General features: G+C 43.0%; 2 protein-coding genes across 3 annotated transcripts in view; one reads left to right on the forward strand and one right to left on the reverse strand.

Annotated features, from left to right (window-relative positions):
- Positions 1–3813: 3813 nt before the first annotated feature.
- On the forward strand, positions 3814–5722 carry Pop5 (POP5 homolog, ribonuclease P/MRP subunit). Its single transcript, XM_020179076.2, has 5 exons — positions 3814–3872; positions 3962–4104; positions 4855–5004; positions 5172–5255; positions 5357–5722. The coding sequence occupies exons 1-5, from the start codon at positions 3853–3855 to the stop codon at positions 5443–5445; spliced, it is 486 nt and encodes a 161-aa protein (XP_020034665.2). The 5' UTR covers positions 3814–3852; the 3' UTR covers positions 5446–5722.
- A 1529-nt stretch (positions 5723–7251) lies between these two features.
- Positions 7252–13608, reverse strand: part of Rnf10 (ring finger protein 10) — a 36970-nt gene continuing 30613 nt past the window's right edge. For both annotated transcript variants that reach the window (XM_074061424.1, XM_020179075.2), the window contains 4 exons: positions 13242–13342; positions 9335–9392; positions 9082–9240; positions 7252–8378 (listed from right to left, as the gene is read on the reverse strand). In XM_074061424.1, the coding sequence (XP_073917525.1) occupies positions 8302–8378; positions 9082–9240; positions 9335–9392; positions 13242–13342 (395 nt within the window). In that variant the 3' untranslated portion in view covers positions 7252–8301. The remainder of the gene's footprint in view (positions 8379–9081; positions 9241–9334; positions 9393–13241; positions 13343–13608) is intronic.

Below are 13608 nucleotides of genomic sequence, written 5' to 3' on the forward strand. Positions count from 1 at the left end.
ACGGGTGACACGAGCCTCAAGGACTGGATCGGATGGTTTGGGGTTTGAATTCTGAGCCTGCTCCCTACTGGATTGTGACTCTGGCCCCAAGTGCAACTATAAGGATTAAGGGAAGCCGGGTGACGGTGGCTCACGCTTGTGAGCCTAGTGACTCAGGAGGCAGAGATCAGGAGGATCGCGGTTCAAAGCCAGCCCAGGGAAATAGTTTGCGAGACCCTGTCTTGAAAAACGCTTCACCAAAAAAGGGTTGGTAGAGTGGCTCAAGGTGGAGGCCCAGTAGGAGAGGCCAGTGCCCTGGGGCCAAGTCGGGAACTCTCGGCACACTACAGGCTTCTGGCGCCCCCTGACGGCCAGAGGAGGCCGCTGGCGACAGTTTCTGAATAACGAGCACCGTCTGGCTAGGGTGAGAGGCACAGCGCTACTTCCTCCCCTTCTTTCCTTATGGTGACCAAAGAGTGGGAGATGAGAAGGCTAAGAACTCATTCCAGATTTTACAAATGATCAGTTGTGAAAGCTGCATGGACCGTACTGGGCCAGCCAAGGCTATGACAATTTTACAGGTAAGAATGGGAACAGGAACCTTACTTCAAGAGTATGCAGCAAAGAAATGAGGATAAGAAGAAAATCTGGAGGCTGGCTCTGGTGGCTCACTCCTGTAATCCCAGCCACTCTCAGGAGGCAAAATCAGGAGGATCAGTTCCAAGGCAATGTGGGCAAATACTTCAAAATATCCTATCTTGGAAAATCCCATCAGAAAAAAGGGCTGGTGGAGTGGCTCAAGGCATAGGCCCTCAGTTCAAACCCTAGTACATTAAAAAAAAAGAAAGACACAAAAAAGGGCAGACATAGCGGATCAAATGGAAGAGCATGTGCCAAGCAAGTGTGAAGTCCCAAGTTCAAATCCTAGAACTACCAAAACAAGAAAATCTAGAAATTATTTTCATATCCATCAAGGAGACACTTAACTGTGGTACATCCAAGCAGTAAATTCTGCACAGGTGAGAAATAATATTTTGGCAAAATGACACATGAAAATATAGTCAAATGTGTCTTAAAATTATGTTGAAGGAAATAAACCAGTCACAAAACAAAAAATGCTATATAATATCTATAAGAATAGACAAAATAAATCGACCATGACAGAAATCAGAACAGTGAATACATCAGTAAGGACTTTGGGAAGAGGGCTTGGAAACATTCTGGAGTAATGAAATGCTCTCTACATCTTAATCTGGATGGCAATCACACAAGTCTACACACAGATAAAGATTCATTGAGTTGTTCACTTAAGAAAATGTCCTTTTTATGCCAGGCACTGGTGGCTCATGCCTGTAATCCTAGCTACTCAGGAGACAGAGATCAGGAGGATCATGGTTCAAAGCCAGCCTGGGCAAGTAGTTTTCGAGACCCTATCTTGAAAAACCCTTCACAAACATAGGGCTGGTGGAGTGGTGGAGTGGCTCAAAGTGAAGGCCTGAGTTCAAGCCCCAGTACTGAAAAAAAAAAAATTCTTTTTATGAACACTGTGGAGGTTCCTCAAACAAAATAAAAATAGAACTACCATAGGATCCAGAGATACCACTCCTGGACACATACCCACAGGCATGTAAGTCAGGATCCAACAGAAACATTGCACACCCATGTTTACTGCAGCACTAGTCACAACAAGCAAACTATGGAAGCAACCCAGGTGCCCTACAACTGGTGAGTGGATTAAGAAACGGTGGTATATAATACACAATGCAGTATTATTCAGCCATAAAGAAGAATGAAATTTCTCTTTTGGATGGAACTGGAGATCATCATGTTAAATAAATTAAGCCAGATTCAGAAAGACAAAGGTCACATGGTTTCTCTCAAATGTGGAAGAGAGACCTAAAAGACAAACGTATGCACAAATACAAACATGAACATATATACATATGCAAATATATATGTAACTAAAACATGTCTGTAATAGGAGGACTGTTTGAGGAGTCTAGGAGGAGGAAGAGGAAAAGAGAATTAACAGAGGAAGTTAATCTGATTAAAGTACACCATTTTCATGCAGGGGTGAAATACCATGGTGAACTGTCTTTGCACAATGAAAATACACTTTTCAAAAATGAAGGACAGGAATGCAAACCAGGTCATGTTAGGGAACGGGTACCAGGGGGAGGGGAGAGTGAGTGGAGAAGACGGAGGGTAAATGTGTACTGGATATACTCGTATGCAAACAGAACAATGAAACCTGGTGAAAGTGTTTTAAGTGGGGGAGGGGAATGAGGGAGCGTGATGGTGGGAGTGAATTAACCAAGGTAGCTTGTAAGCATATATGGAAATGCCATAATCCAACTATCCAACTCATATATGCTAACAAAAATGTTTTTAAAAAGAAAATGCACTTTTTGTATGGCATACCCCAATGAGATATTTTTAAAGAGATATTCAAGCAAAAGGGAAGAAAAAGTACTCAACAGCATGATTCTATATTCTTGAAAAAAAAAAAAAAAAGGCAAACCAAGCCAAGTGCTGGTGGCTCACACCTGTAATCCTAGATACTTGGGCTGGGCTGAGATCTGGAGGATCGAGATTTGAGGCCAGCCCAAGTAAGTAGTTTCCAAGATCCCATTTCCAAAATAACCAGAGTGAAATGGACTGGAAGTGTGGCTCAAGCAATAGTGTACCTGTTTTGCAAGTTTGAAGCCCTAAATTCAAACCCCTGTCCCACCAAAACAACAAACAAAAAACCCCCCCCCAAAAAACAGCTTAAAGTAGGGCACAGTTCTCAAACTGTTGTCTCAGAACCCCTTTAGACTCTTATTGATGAGGACTTTTGTTTTTATGGTTTATATAAATATTTACATGGACATTAAAGCTGAGAAATGTTTAAAATAATACACAATTCCAACAGCAGTTAGAGCAACGCTGCCGGCACATACCATGCAACCTCTGGAAAACTTCGCTGTCCTTTCTGAGAACATAAAAAGGGCAAACATCTTAGTATTATAATGAAAGTAATTTTGAAATCAGGGAATCCCTGAGCAGAATCACAGAAATCTCAGTATGCAATACTTTGAGAAAAATGATGGAAGAAAGTAGTCTAAATGACAGTTACTATCTCTAGGTGACGGAATTATAATTTATTTTTATTTGCTTCTTTGTGTTTTTCTGTTTTAAAACAAACAAACCAAAAAAACCCTGGGAGCCAGATATAGGTGTGAACACCTGTAATCCCAGCGCTCAGGAGACTGAGGCAAGAGGGAGCGAAAGTTCTAGGCCAGCCTGGGTTACATACATTTGTTTTTGCAAATAACCAAAAAAAAAAAAAAAAGTTACAAAACACCTACCTCCACCGAAAGGCCCAAACAGTAACAGCTTATTTGGCTATATGGACGAAAAACAGGTCTAACCTGGAAATGAAGGTCCAATTTTCCGAGTGACAGTCGCCAGGCTTCAAGCGCAGTGTTGGCTGAAAGTTCCACAGTCCCGCTTGGGGGGAGAACATAAGCGCACACAAAACTGTGTTGCAAGGTCCGGAGGGCACCAGGTGCAGCGCTGCATGCTGCACGATACCGCAAACTGGTGTGGAGCAGAGCCACCCATCACTGACACACGCCACTCAATCCTCTAGCCCCGCCCCCAAACTAAATTTAGGCGTCTCAGAATAACGCATGCGCTCTTCCAAAACTGAGGCAGGCGGGCCTTAGAAGAGACTGACACAGGGATCAACCTCTGAATTTTCTAGCATCGCCCTCTTATCCCGCCTCCCTTTCTGAGTGGCTGCAAGGGAGCAGAAGCTAATTTCCCATTGGTTACAGGCGGGAACCACATCCGGTGTGCGCTCTGGCCCGCCCAGCGGCGGCGGCGGCCATGGTTCGGTTCAAGCATAGGTAAGCAACTTTTCGGCAGCCCCCCAGAGGTCCTGACCTGCGGTCCCCACGGCCCTGGCCTGCATTTACCTCCCTGCCACCTGCCGCAGGTACCTGCTGTGTGAGTTAGTATCTGACGACCCCCGCTGCCGCCTAAGTATAGACGACCGAGTGCTGGGCGGCCTCGTGCGGGACACGATCGCGCGGGTGCACGGGACTTTCGGCGCCGCAGCCTGCTCGATCGGCTTCGCAGGTGCGAGGGCGTGGTGGAACCGGGCGCAAGGCTGGGTAACGAGCGGGAGGTCGGGCTGATTATGAAGTGGAGCCGGGACCTGAAAACACAGGGACTTTGGCCAAGGAATGTCTCCGTACCTGTACTGGGGGTTGGGATTGAATTTAATAGGATAATTGAGGAAACCTGTTAAAAGCACCAGTTCTTTTATCAAAAAAAAAAAGAAAGAAACGTGTCACAATTACCCCCTGAAAAGCCCTTGAGGAGTTGTAAGGTACAGAACACAGGACTGTGTGTTTGGAAATGCAGAATGAGCCAAGGCAGAGACTCTTCCCGACTTCCACCTTTAACCATAGCTCAAACTTGAGTCCTGAAGAATTTAAACACAGATAGGTGTGTAACTCTTCCATCAGTGAGACTCAGCTGGCTGCTAAAAGAAGCTACAAGAGAAGCTCAGTTGCAAAAGACCTGTCATTCGGCAGTAGATTTTAGTATGTCGAGTGAAGATGGAGCCCCTTTCCAGTCCCGTTTATTGAATTAGCTAGTCAGTGACTAGCAGTGTTTTAAATGCTAAATTCATTCACCAGTTGAGCGTTGTCCAAGGCACTGTCCCCTTCCCAAGTGAGTTGTCCTGAAGCTTTTTAACTCTTAGGAACGTTTTTTTACTCAGTGATGCATCCTTACAAGTGGCACATAAGGTTTTGTTTTTAAAAAACCATGCTCCTTCCTGTAAGTCCAGAGTTTTCTGAAATTTTTTTCTGCTTGCTACAGTTCGATACCTCAATGCTTATACTGGGATAGTGCTGCTCCGATGCCGAAAGGAATTCTACCAGCTTGTGTGGTCAGCTCTTCCCTTCATCACGTACTTGGAGAATAAAGGATACCGCTATCCTTGTTTTTTCAACACATTACATGTGGGAGGTATGGTGGTAATGGTGGCATGTCGTATGGTGATTTTCAGTGACAGATTTAGAGATCAATTTGACAGTTGGGTGGGTCTGCTGTCCCACCCAAGGAGATACTTTTCTCCAGCTCTGGAAGAGATCTCACAGGCTGTTGACCACAAACACTCTTTTTTCACATGCTAGGTACAATTAGAACATGTCAGAAGTTCCTGATTCAGTACAACAGGAGACAGCTGTTGATCTTGTTGCAGAACTGCATTGATGAAGGTAAGCAACACTAGGCCAGTGCCCACTGGGCAAGTGACTTGAGCTTCAGTTAGGAGACCACTCCCAAATACAGTTTTCATTCTGCCTGTGCTTTTCTTCAGGAGAGCGGGAAGCTATCCAGAAGGCTGTCACAAAAAGCTGTTTCCTAGATGAAGAGTCAGGTGAGGAGGCTGCTGAAGCACTAGAGTGAACTACTGTTCACTAGAGTGAACAGCAGGCTATATATACGCTGCCCAAGCCTTGTGGGAACAGGACATTTTAGGAGTTAGTGGCAGCAGCAGCAGCTAGAAGTTCTCCAAACTGGATGACAGCCAACCAGAGGCCAAGTGACCAGCTTGAAATGGAGGACTTGCTTAAAAATTAAGTTGTCTTTACCTAGCATCCCCTGGTTAAGTGGTTCTGCAGGCTGTGAATGCTTTGTACATTTTTGTAACTGTTTGGCTGAATAAATGGATTTGTTTTCTTTAGTATACTTCTTACATCACAAGAAGGGCTTACAGAATTCATACTTCGTCAAGTCTTTTTCCCCACCTCCAGCCTTGTCCTTGGAAGGGGAAAGACTCCCTGTGTGGTACTAGATGAATTTTGAAGACTTACCCTTTCACTTTACTGCCCTGTACTCCCAATCCCCAAAATGGACCCTAAGCAAACAAAGTCATCTGGAGTAGAAATATTAGTGAGAAACAGTAGCGAAACTTTAAGAAATCTATAGCCTCAGTACTGATCCAGAGGACTTTACAAATACCAGATTCCTTGTTAATACTTATTTAGGTGACTTGACAAGAAATGCAGCTTTTACCTGGGCATGGTGGTAATCCCAGCACTTAGGAAGTTAATGCAGGATTGTGAATTCCAGGCCAGCCTGGCCTACATAGCAAGACCCTATCTCAAAAATACAAAAGAAAAAAAATGCAGCTTTTGCAGTTTGCAGAAGTAAGGGGTGGAAGCAAACAAAGTCATCTGGAGTAGAAATATTAGTGAGAAACAGTAGCGAAACTTTAAGAAATCTATAGCCTCAGTACTGATCCAGAGGACTTTACAAATACCAGATTCCTTGTTAATACTTATTTAGGTGACTTGACAAGAAATGCAGCTTTTACCTGGGCATGGTGGTAATCCCAGCACTTAGGAAGTTAATGCAGGATTGTGAATTCCAGGCCAGCCTGGCCTACATAGCAAGACCCTATCTCAAAAATACAAAAGAAAAAAAATGCAGCTTTTGCAGTTTGCAGAAGTAAGGGGTGGCCCTGCCTGACACTATTCAGCCTGGGAGCAGCTGCCAACTATAGGTAATTTTCTGCAGTTCCACCCTTTCCTATTGCTTTATATCTAAAATCGGGTGAGTCCACCACATTTACAGCAGTTAGGAGGAGCAAGAGACTTAATCAAATTTGGTCTGCTACTTCCTTATGACATTTCTAGGATCTGTTTTCCCTATAATTAAAGGATGCTCCTCATAATCCCTCATACGTTTCTTAGATTTGTGCTTTTTGCTTCAGTGTGCCTCTTACCTCAGGGCTGGAACACCCTCATTCACCCAGTGACATTCCTGACCCAGGATTTCTCAGAAACAGCAGGTTATAAAGCTGAGCCCAGCTTTAGGCCTGACACCAAAGAATACAATTTTAGCAGTGTTGCTGAAGCTAACAGTAGCTGTTATTTTAACCTAAATTTAACAAGGAACACATTGAACTAGAGGTATGGCTCAAGCAAAGCCTGCTCTACAAATGTGAAGCCCTGAGTTCGAACGTCAGTGCTACCAAAGTAAGTTACATGTCTAGCTGACCTGTAGTGAACTTAAACCAAAAAAGGTCACATTTGCATGTGCAGATTATTATTACACCTTGGACCACTCCAGTCCTTTTTTGTGAAGGTTTTTTTTTTTTTTTTTTTTTTTTTTTTGAGATAGGGGCTTGTGAACTTGTGAATTTGCCTCAGACTGAATTTGAAGCATGATCCTCCTGAGTAGCTAGGATTACAGGCGTGGGCCACCGGCACCTGGCAAGAGGTCACTTTATTAAGCAGCAGACTCACTCAGTGTCAAATTCAGTTAAAACAGGCATAAAAACTACAGACAAGAGGAAGACAGTAGGCAGCCTTACTATTTATTGTCAACCTGCTCTCCTCCAGGCCTGTTAGATCCCTATTCCTATAACTCAGGCCAGTGTTACTTAAAACAGGCTTTCTTACTGACCATTACAGAATTCCTTATCAAAGCCAAGTTCAAGAGGTACAAGGCAGACACTGATGGCTCACACCTATAATCCTAACTACTTAGGAGGCTAAAGTTGGGAGGACTGAGGTTCGAGGCCAGCTCGGGCAAATAGTTCAAGAGAACCCCATCTCCAAAATAACCAGAGCAAAATAGACTGGAGATGTGGCTCAAGTAGTAGAGCACCCACTTTGCCAGCACAAAGCCCTGAGTTCAAACCCCAGTCCTGTCAAACAAAAGAAACACAACATGCAAGTGCCAAGGACAAACCAACCAACCCATCTAGTTGGCAACCCAGGTTTGGCCACAGCATAGCCATTTGTCAGAAGGAAAACTTCAAGCTAGATGTCCTAAGTCCATTTTATTTCCATTCCTCTATTTCTTTTGACAAGGAGAACTGAATAGGTAGGAAAGACTGAACTACTTTTACAAGACAAACTGATAGGTGTGCCAAGAGACCTAGGTGGACAGGATGCCACAGCAGAGTAGTGCTGTGCCCCGCCGGTTTAGTTGCTGTGAGGGATGCTGAAGATACTTATTTTGGGTTGAGAAAATTAATTACACATGGGTGAAAAGACTAACCTGGCAATAAACTAAAAACCTTGGCGGAAGAGATCTCTTGTGAGTGTCAATACTTTATTTTGGTGTAAAGACAGGAAGCTGGAAAATACACTGTATTTAAAATTTTCTTGGTTTCCCCCTCATTGTGGAAACCCCCTCCCCCCGCCCCAAGCTAATCTGTTCAAACTCAAATAATTAAAAATTACAGCAGCAAAACAAAAGCACAGTGGGGGGAAAAAAAACAGATGGAGAAGGTAGCCTGGGCAAGTAGTGTCACTTGGTGTGGACGACTGAGGTGCTGAAAAGGAGCTTCTGCTTCTGTTTTTTCCTTTTCTTTCCTCCTTTCTCTTCTAAACAGAAACAGAAAAGTTTGCTTAGCTTACAGTGTCATTCCTTTGTCCCTTGGCCTTTTTATTACTGAGTCAGAGTGTCAGCTAAAAGTGCAGGCTCTGGACTGCCTCAATTCAAACCAAGTCCTTACTTATCCAAAGACAAGCACATTGAGTGTATGCTAAGTCATGTTACCTCCCGGACCTCACTTTCCTCATGTGTAACTTGAGAGTTACACCCATTTAATATGGTTGTTAGGAAAATAAAATTAGCACGATACTGGTGCCGTTCTTGTCTAATCATGAATACTACTACACAGAAGCACTGAGCTTAAGTTTTCCATGTGTAAGCCATCCTTTATCAACATTCTAGCGATAGAAAACCCGCCTAGCAGGCACAAGGTCCTGAGTTCAAACCCAGCTCTATAGGGAAAAAAGATTCTAAAGTGTAGGCAGGATCTCCATTCCACTATCTTAGAAGAAAAAAAGAGTTCCTCACAATTTCACTTCCAGGCCTCAAGAATTATTCTGGGGATGGTAAACAGTCTTATCTACAATACCAAATAGACAACAATCCTAAAGGCCCACAGGGAAAACAGCCTGAACCAGTGGTGTCTCTTAGCCTAGCCTAGCGGCTCAGAGAGAAAAAAGCCTGATACAGGTAGCAATCAGTATGTGCTAAGTTTAACAGCCCTGTGCTGAGCTCTCCAATTCCTGCCCTTACCAGAGAGGGGATCTGAAGTAGGTGGCGCGTCCAGTTTCATGAAGGCTGCTTCAATAGCTTGGCTGAAAGAATTTTGGAAACTCGGCACAGGAACACGGTCGGAGTTATCACTCTCTCCATCACTGTCCACAGGGGCAGGAGGAACCAAGCTGTTCTCATCTGAAAAAAACACCAGTGTTATATTTCTAGAAACAACTCAAGAGCTTTTACTGACAGGGGTCAAACCTGCCTTTACCAAGCAGGCCTTACTCACCCTTCTTTGGAGCAGTTTTGGGCCACACATCTGCTTTTGCTTTTCCAACCCTCAGCATCTACGAATGTGGCAAGGGGGAGACAAGAATTTAAGCATCAGATCTAACTTCTTTTCCAGATGCCCTCCTTAATACTGGGCCCAGAGCCAACCATTACCTTTAAAAGATTGTCAGGTACGTCTCTCCTCCATACAGTTTTAGTCACATCTTCTCTATCCTGACCAGCAAAAACATCAGTGCACCCCCCCCACCCCTCCCATCCAGGGTGGTAATGCCTAAAGCAGTTTTGTTCCTTAGGAAATTGCTAAAAGAGTCGGGGATATAGCCTAGCAGTAGAGTATGCAAGGCCCTGGCTTTGATCCCCAGCACAGCCTGGGGGGCAGGGGGCGGAGAGGGGGAAGGACATGGCAGAAATAAGTAAAGAACACTACAGAGACAGTACAAGAGATTCTGAGATTCTTACTCAGTCTTGCAAGTTCAGAATACTGACTTTTTGTGGTACTGGGGTTTGAATTTGGGGTCTCTACCACTTGAGCCATGCCTCCAACATCCTGCCCTTCTTGAGACCCTTAAAAATATCAGCCTGTTGGAATAAACAATGTGCTGCACCAATTTTAAAACCCTATGGCTACTGAACTTCTCTCTAGAATTACTGAGGGCCACTTTTTGAGTCCCATCTGCCAAATATGCTATGCAACTCACAGCAGGGTGTGTTCTATTCCTGGACAAACATCTAAGAGACCAGACCCATGAGATTCAAGCAGAAATGTCTCGTCCTAAAGCACATGTCCCAAAGTGAGGCACATGCATTATTCAAGGTGAGCTGACAGATGTTGGTTTCATCTGTCAAAGTGATACATGATGAACCTTTCTTCATCATATATTACTTTGGTGATCATCTCCCTTGGTCCCTGGGAGTTTGAGTCCAAATAGCATGATACCCAAATCAATTTTTTTTGGGGGGGGAGGGCAAAGGGAGTGCTGGGATCAAATTTAGGGCTAAATCATTTTATTCTTAAAAGGTAATTAAAATAATTACCTATGTTTTAGTCCCACCAGAAATATTAAGTGTTTAACGTGAATCTACTCATGAAGAAACAATCATACAAATCCGAACTGCAGGACATTCTATAAAAAGAACAGGCATGGATGCTTCAAAACTATCCACTTAAGGCAAGAGCAATAGGGGAAAGAAGGCAAGCCAGCAAACCTGGACAGAAGGAATCTAGAGACTTGACAACTAAATGCCTGAACTGAAAGTAAAGGGCATCAAGACAAATGGGCAGGGAGAAGTACCTATTGTACTAGATGTTACATAAATTTCTTCAATGCAACTGTCATGGCTTATAGGAGATGTTCTTTTATTTGAAACATCTCTACTAAACATTTAGTGAAGTATCATGATGTCTGCCAACTTATTTTGTACACAGAAAAAGAAAGCAAATGTAGTAAACACAGTAAGAACTGATGAATCTAGGTGAAAGAATGTTCATAGCACTATTCTTTCAACTCTTTTCAAAATAAAGATGAAAGGAATAAAGCAATGGCAATAAAATCTAGTTTAAAAAAAACAGGACTAGAGATGTGGCTCAAAATGTAGACTGCCTATCTAGCAAGTGCAAATCCCCAAGTCCAAACCCAAGTATTGCAAATAAAATAAAATAAAACCCATCTGTTGAACACAGTAGTACATGCCTCTAATCCCAGCACTTGGGAGGATGAGGCAGGAGGATCTTGAGTTCAAGACCAACCTACCTGGAGATCCTGTCTCAAAACAGCAAAAAACCCTAAGCATTTGGTGTAATTCCTAGGAACCACATGTTTTTGACCTCTGGAGTCTAGTGGTTAATTTTCAGAATTTCCCTCAAATTATTTCATACTCTGTTGACTTTAGGACCTTCCCTACAAAAGTTTAATTCTGCTTATTTCTCAGCATAAACTGCCATTTTTAGGTGAGAAAAATCCATTGTAACCACAGAGTGTCCCCAAATTAGGATAGCCCTACGAGGACTTTTCAACTCTACAATGGTGCAAAGGTGTACCCATACAACAATTCTGTCAATATAACATTCAATAAATTACATATGATATTCAGCACATTATTATATATTAAAGGTTTTGTGTTAGATATGTTAAACGAGATGAACCCTGAATTAGGTCTGGATAATTCAGACCCTTTATTTTTGCTTTGCAAACAGCAAATCTTGATGCAGCCTTTTATCCCACCATGTTTTTAAAAGCCAACTGTGAGCTAATGTACGTATTCTGAGCCTATTTAGAGTAGGGTATGCTAGGCTAACTATGATGCCCTGTAGGTTAGGGATCTCAAATGCATTTTCAACTCACATTTACAACTTATGAGAGGTTTATCAGACATACATCTTTGTAAATTTAAAGTGCATCTGTACTCTAAAGAAACTAAAAGCTGAGAATGGGAGGGAATTCAAGTATAATGTATTTGATACATTGTAAGAACCTGTATAAATGCCACAATGTACCCCCCACCTAACACAATAAAGGGAAAAAAAGAAAAAGAAACTAAAAGCTGGGCGCTGGTGGCTTATGCTTGTAATCCTAGCTACTCAGGAGGACTGCAGTTGGAAGCCAGCCTGAGCAAATAGTTTGTGAGATGCCATCTAAAAATTACTCAAAAAAAGACCTGACTGGCAGCGTGGCTCACATGGCAGAACACCTAAAAAAATGTTAAGGGCTGGAGGTATAGCTCAAGCAGTACAGTGACTGCAGTGTACATGTGGAGTGCAATGGATATCTCCCCTGCCACTTCAGTATAATACTGCCTTCTTATAAGCCATCTGTTCATCTTCCTCAGTCATCTGAATGCAGGAATGCTGTTTGCTTGTTTTGGAGACTAAGTGATTTGACATCAAGTCTCACTAAGCTTACCATTTCTTCAATCCCACTCCCCAAGGATGCTGCTTTGGCTAGTTACAGGATAACCAAGATAATCTTTCCCTTCTCAAAGTGAAGAGGAATGGCTTATTCTTTATAACAGAAGTCCTAGAATCAGAGACTAATTAAAACTAACAGTACCCAGCTTATAAAGAATTTTTTTTGGCAGTACTGGGGTTTCAACAGAGGGCTTTGCACTTGCTAGGCAGGAAGTCTCTCACTTGAGTGACACCCCTAGCCCTTTTTGCTTAATTTTTTTTTATTAGGGTCTTGTCCTTATGCCCAGGCCAGCTCGGACTTTGACTCTCCTATTTATGCTTCCCATGTAGCTAGAAACAGGCATGTGCCACCACACCCAGCTTTTATTGGTTAGGATAAGAATATTTTAAACCTTTTGCCTGGGGTTGGCCTCAAACCACATCCTCTTGATCTCTGCCTCCTGAGTAGCTAGGATTACAGTATAAGCCAATATACCCTGTGCCAAGAATCTATTAATATTTTTAAATAATTAAAACTTGTATTCTGGTCAGCTACTCTTGGCCTCTTTCCTGGTAAGTCTACCGTAATATCTAAGACTAAATCCATGAATTCCCCCTTAAAGTCTCCCGTAATTATGTATTAAAGTCAATGCAAAGTTGCCTATTAGTCTCCTTCAACAAAGGGGATGTCCACACATCACCTGCTCTCAGTCACTCCTTGCTGCTTAACGTACCAGGCTTTTTTTCTCTCTCTCATACCCATCAGATAATTTGTCCAACTTTATTAGAATAAAAGGCAGCAATCCTGGGTAAGGTTTCCAGAATTAGCAGGGAGTTCATATTAAATACCCTTGGGCGAGGCTGGTGTAATGCCTCAAGTGGTAGCGCACCTGCCTAGCAAGTGTTAGGCACTGAGTTCAAACCACAGTGCTGCAACAACAACAAAACAACAACAACCAAAAACAGTAATAACATTCTCTCATCAAATTCTCTTGGGCTGTTTCACAAACAAAGAATTTACCTGGGCAAAGGAAGGGAAAGGAGAGTCTTCTTCCAGACTCCCAACGCAGAATGAGGGACTGCCCTGCCCGGCAGTGGGTGACAGAGAGGTCAGCAGAAAGTCTGAAAGGGAACCAGAGACCTAATTATATGAATCAAGTTCCAAAGAGCTAATGTTCTCTTAGAAGAGATGAACCCTGCCGGTTATCAGTGGCTCACACCTGTAATCCTAGCTACTCAAGGAGGCAGAGATCAGGAGGATTGTGGTTCAAAGCCAGCCTGTGCAAATAGTTCACAAGATCTTATCACAAAAAAGGGTTGGTGGAATGGCTCAAAGTGTGGGCCCTGAGTTCAAACCCCAGTATCGCCAAAAAACAAACAAAACAAAA

This window comes from Castor canadensis, chromosome 18 (genome assembly GCF_047511655.1).
Source record: "Castor canadensis chromosome 18, mCasCan1.hap1v2, whole genome shotgun sequence".
NCBI classification, from domain to species: Eukaryota; Metazoa; Chordata; class Mammalia; order Rodentia; family Castoridae; genus Castor; species Castor canadensis.